Source organism: Enoplosus armatus, chromosome 20 (assembly GCF_043641665.1).
Source record: "Enoplosus armatus isolate fEnoArm2 chromosome 20, fEnoArm2.hap1, whole genome shotgun sequence".
NCBI classification, from domain to species: Eukaryota; Metazoa; Chordata; class Actinopteri; order Centrarchiformes; family Enoplosidae; genus Enoplosus; species Enoplosus armatus.
This window is the reverse complement of record NC_092199.1, coordinates 19026845-19031402: the sequence shown is the minus strand read 5'-3', so window position 1 is coordinate 19031402 and position 4558 is coordinate 19026845. Positions and strand designations below refer to the sequence as shown.

General features: G+C 44.8%; 1 protein-coding gene across 1 annotated transcript; it reads left to right on the top strand.

The window, feature by feature from the left end:
- Positions 1-782: 782 nt before the first annotated feature.
- On the top strand, positions 783-3695 carry adgra1a (adhesion G protein-coupled receptor A1a). The gene is made up of 3 exons (XM_070927571.1): positions 783-913; positions 2015-2110; positions 2210-3695. The coding sequence occupies exons 1-3, from the start codon at positions 798-800 to the stop codon at positions 3693-3695; spliced, it is 1698 nt and encodes a 565-aa protein (XP_070783672.1). The 5' UTR covers positions 783-797.
- Positions 3696-4558: the final 863 nt, after the last annotated feature.

The following is a 4558-nucleotide window of genomic DNA, read 5'->3' as shown; positions in this document are numbered from 1 at the left end:
GACAGGTGGTCTCAGCAGGTGGGTGGGGAAATGAGGAGCGTATGGCATCGATCTATTTTACAGTGGGGGGATCAAGGAAGGTAGAGAAGATAGAAGAAGAAGAAGCGTTTTTTGAGGTTGGAGAAGGAAGATCGAATTTTGAATTGAAAGAAAACTTTTAGCTGAAAACAGAAAAAGCCGGAGCAGGAGACCACTGTTACTAGCTATTACACTAACTACTAAACAATTGACACCACAAGCCTGCAATCAGATTAAACTCAGCCTAGCAGTCTTGAACCCCGAGAAGAAGTCAGAATGCACAATTTAGCTTCTTCAGTTTCAGGGTCCTGGTATTATGCATGCTGGCTCACTGTCACTCTCAAGGCTTACTGGGGCTCTTGAATATAACAGAGCCATCATTAATGTTATTAGTGTTAGTACTATGACAAGTCAAAATGTCTGCTGTGTTTGTTTTTGAACAATAACGTTAGTTGAACATGGTGCAAAAAGAATTTAATAAAGCAAAGCAGCACAGTGACTCTCTGTGTACCTTGTGATTCAGTGGACTTGTTCTGGACCTGTTCATTTGATGGCCACACATTCAGTCCACTTTCTTAACATAGCGTTGTGACTATTCAGTTAGCAGCATGATGCAAAAATAATAGGATGGAGTGCAATTGTGGTACGGTGATTATCCGTCTATTGCGAAATCATGTACAAAACATTTGGACAATGAACTCCATTGCTTTTAATGATTTTGTTTACATCTCTATCTGTGTTAGGTTGGCATCGTGCTCCACTATGCTTCGTTGTCTACCATGCTGTGGCTGACGTGTACTGCTAGAAATATCTGTAAAGATGTGTCCAAAGACCCACTTCGGGCCCAGGACAGGAAAGGGCCAGTCCAGACTCGCTCCAAACCAACCATCCTCAGGTAAGCTGTAAACTTGTAAGCAGCTTGAAGCTTCACTGGGTTCTGTCAACAAGCGGTATCATGCTTATCAAAAGTATCAAAACTTATCACAAGAGCTTGATAAGACAGCTTAAAAGATGTTCAACTGTGTTGCATAGGAAGGATTATAGCAGTGATGCACATGGCCTTGGACCTTTCTCTCTCTTTTGCAAGATTCTCAGCTGAGTTTGAGAAAGCACATTCTGGAGTGTTGAGCCAACTGGTCCTTGCAGAAAGCAATTAACAACAATACTCAGCTACTTGATGCTGCCCCTAACCCTTCAGCACTAACTGGCAAATCTCAGTGCACTATGACTAGGAGTTTAAACTGTAACTGAGTTACTCAGTCACATAATAGAGCATTTTACATCACTTATTGGTTGTAGTTGGTGCCTCTTTGTGAAGCACAACCCACTGCTTATAGAATCAGCTTCTTTACTGCCCAACATTTTAGCAAAGCGCACTGTTTCTCTTTTCCGATCACAAAATTGAGCTTTAATGGTTCAGTATCTTGGCATGCCTGTTCGTTCATTCTTTCTGGATAGGCTAGCTTAGCATGAAGACTGGAAACTGAAAGAAACAGTTAACCTGACTCAGCCTTCAGTATGTTAATATTATAAAGAGTACGGTCTAGACCTGTTCTATATGTAAAGTGTCATGGGATAACCTTTGTTGTGATTTGGCACTAGATAAATGTAATTGAATTTAAGCAAATTTCATGGCAATCCATCCAAAGGATGTCAAGATATTTCACAGAAAATGTGAAATCTCACAGTATCACAGTAGTCTCGTCAGTGGCGCTAAATGAAAAGTCACCAAAACACCAAAGTCATAAGGATTCATTATCTGGACACAAAGGATAACTGTACTGGATCTCATTATTCAAATTAAATATAGACATTGCCGTACCTTGAGCCAAATCACTAGTGTGGCTAAAAATGAAAGTTTGTGGGTTACAAGAAACTGTTCCAGCATTTAACTAACTAACAAAATCACAAACTGTAGAGATCAATTTCATTTGATAAGACACGTTGATTCAGCTGGAATCAAAAGTATTTTTGTTCCGTCTTTTTTTTTTTGCAGATTTTATCTTGTAAGTGATGGAATCCCTCTCATAGTTGTTGGAGTTACAGCAGCATTTGGTATGGATAACTATGGCAGCAGGGATGACGCTTTGTAGTAAGTACTCATTATTTCTGAACAATCACGTTGCACAAAGTTAAATAGATAGTTTAACAAAAAAAATTAAATGTTTACGTCTCTGTGTGTCTTTTTCAGTTGCTGGATGGCATGGGAACCAAGCCTGGGAGGTTTCTATGCCCCCATGAGTCTTCTGGTCTTAGTCATGTCTGTGTACTTCTTGTGCACCTACATCCAGCTTAAACGCTACCCAGAGAGGAAATATGAGCTGCGAGTTCTGAGTGAAGAGCAACAGCAGTTATCATCCAGTGAGTCAAACCATCACTGCCTCGTCGACACTGGGGGATCTCCTGGGCCTGCTGGGGACTGTCCGCCTTATGCAACAGGTGTGTCGGTTCTGGCAAATGAGCACTCATTTAAATCTCAGCTCCGGGCCACAGCCTTCACCCTCTTTGTGTTCCTGGCTACCTGGGCTTTAGGAGCGTTGGCAGTATCACTGGGACATTTCTTGGATATGATATTCAGCTGCCTGTATGGGGCTTTTTGCGTCACTCTCGGACTCTTTCTTCTCATCCAGCACTGCGCCAAGCGTGATGATGTATGGCACCGCTGGTGGGCTTGTTGCCCGTCCAAGTCCAAGACAGAGGACGAGAATGGGGACGGACCGAGCCAAAGGCAGGGGCTCCATCAGCCACACTGCCACCTGAGCTCCCCGTGCTCAGGCAAGCAACCGCTACTCTCTCCTCACCTTGTGCAGAGTTCTTACCACAAAATGACACCACCTGCCCAGAGTCCCACACCCAATCACACAGGTCCATGCTATGTGGCCATGATGGGCCCTGTTACCACACCTCTCACTGAGCCAGTGCCCTCACCACGTCCACAGTCGCTTTCTGATGAGCTCCCTCGTCCCGCTCTGCCTCTACAGAGCTGCCTTAATAACAGAACAAAGTCACGCTCCTTCAACCGCCCACGGCCATGCCTCCAGGACTACCATTCTCACATGACTTCCACCAGTATGGATGGGAGTGTGCACAGCTCCCACCTGGACAGCCCTCACGCTGCCCACCACCTTGAAGGCTCGCCACTGGTTTCCAACAGTCCACACCCAGACCTCCAGCTTCCCTGCCCCAGCCCTCACTTGGATAAGCAGCTGGCTTCCTGCCACAGCTTGCAACGCCAGACCTCCTGCCACAGTGTACAAGACTCAATGACTTCCTGCCATAGCCATGCACACAACATGCATGACAGCATTACATCCTGTCACAGCCTCCTCCTGCCTTCTCATGGGGTCCACACCTGCCAGTGGCACATGTACAGCTCAGTTGACCACTCTTCCTCTACAAGCTGCTGTGAGAAACCCGATCCCTTCACCATGCAATATCAGCAAGACCCTGACACATACAATTGCATGTCAAAGACAACAGACAAAGAAAATGATATTCTCTGCGTAGAGGGGGAGCAGAAAGGTTTCCCAAGAAATACTCTGCCTCGGCAGCACGCCACTGTCAGCCGGCGAGGTACCATCGGCCGAAACAGGAGCTTGCAGGAAGACGGCCTGTTTGGTTCAGATGCCACCGGAAACATACGGACTGGCCCTTGGAAAAATGAAACCACCGTATAGCTTTCTCATGCTTGTACTTGGCAGACCTTTCAGCATCCCTGTAATCAAACTACTCCATAGGTGTTTGGGTCTCAATGCCTTCAGCTTCGCCCTTAAACAACAGGTTGAGTTTTTCAGTGTAGCCTGGTATCCTGAAGATATTTCCACAGCCCTTTATGACAAAGTTATCTTTTAAGTGTGTTACTACTCGGTTTTATAAGGAATATTCAGATGATTCAAGTGGTTAAATTAATGTTTAAGTAATATTCTGCTCCATGCAGTTTGAAGTTGCAATCAGTATTGTACGGCTCTTAAGGGGCACAGTGGCTCAGTAGTTAACAAGGTCAGAACGAGAGGGGCCTTTTTTGTGTGGAGTGCTCTCCCCCTGTTTTTTGTCAGTGGCTCCACGTTTCTTCTGCAGACCTAAGATAACGATAATGGCTTGGATGCCATTGGGAATGAGCTTTGACAATTAAAACGGTACCCTTCCCAACCTTGTTAGTACCCTGCCCTGCCCCTTTGGTCTTAGTTACTAGGAACTGCACCGACCTATTAATTCCTGCCATTGCCCTTGACCAAAGAACTAGAATTTTTAAACGTTTCTAATTACATTTGACTCAGAAATTTTCAAGCTTAACACCAATTGTACCAAATACCAAAACCAAACCAAAATAAATGAATATTCTCTTAAGATTGCAAACACCCATAAGCTCATTAGCAAGCAAGTGGGAGAATCTAAAGCTCCATTCATCTTTCGAATGCTGCAAATATACTCCCTTGGGTTTTGCAGTAAAGGTCTAACCAGACCCAAAACAGACCTCAATAGAGAGAAAACACCAACACCAGCAGCAGCACGATACACCGAGCAGCCACGGTCGAAAAGC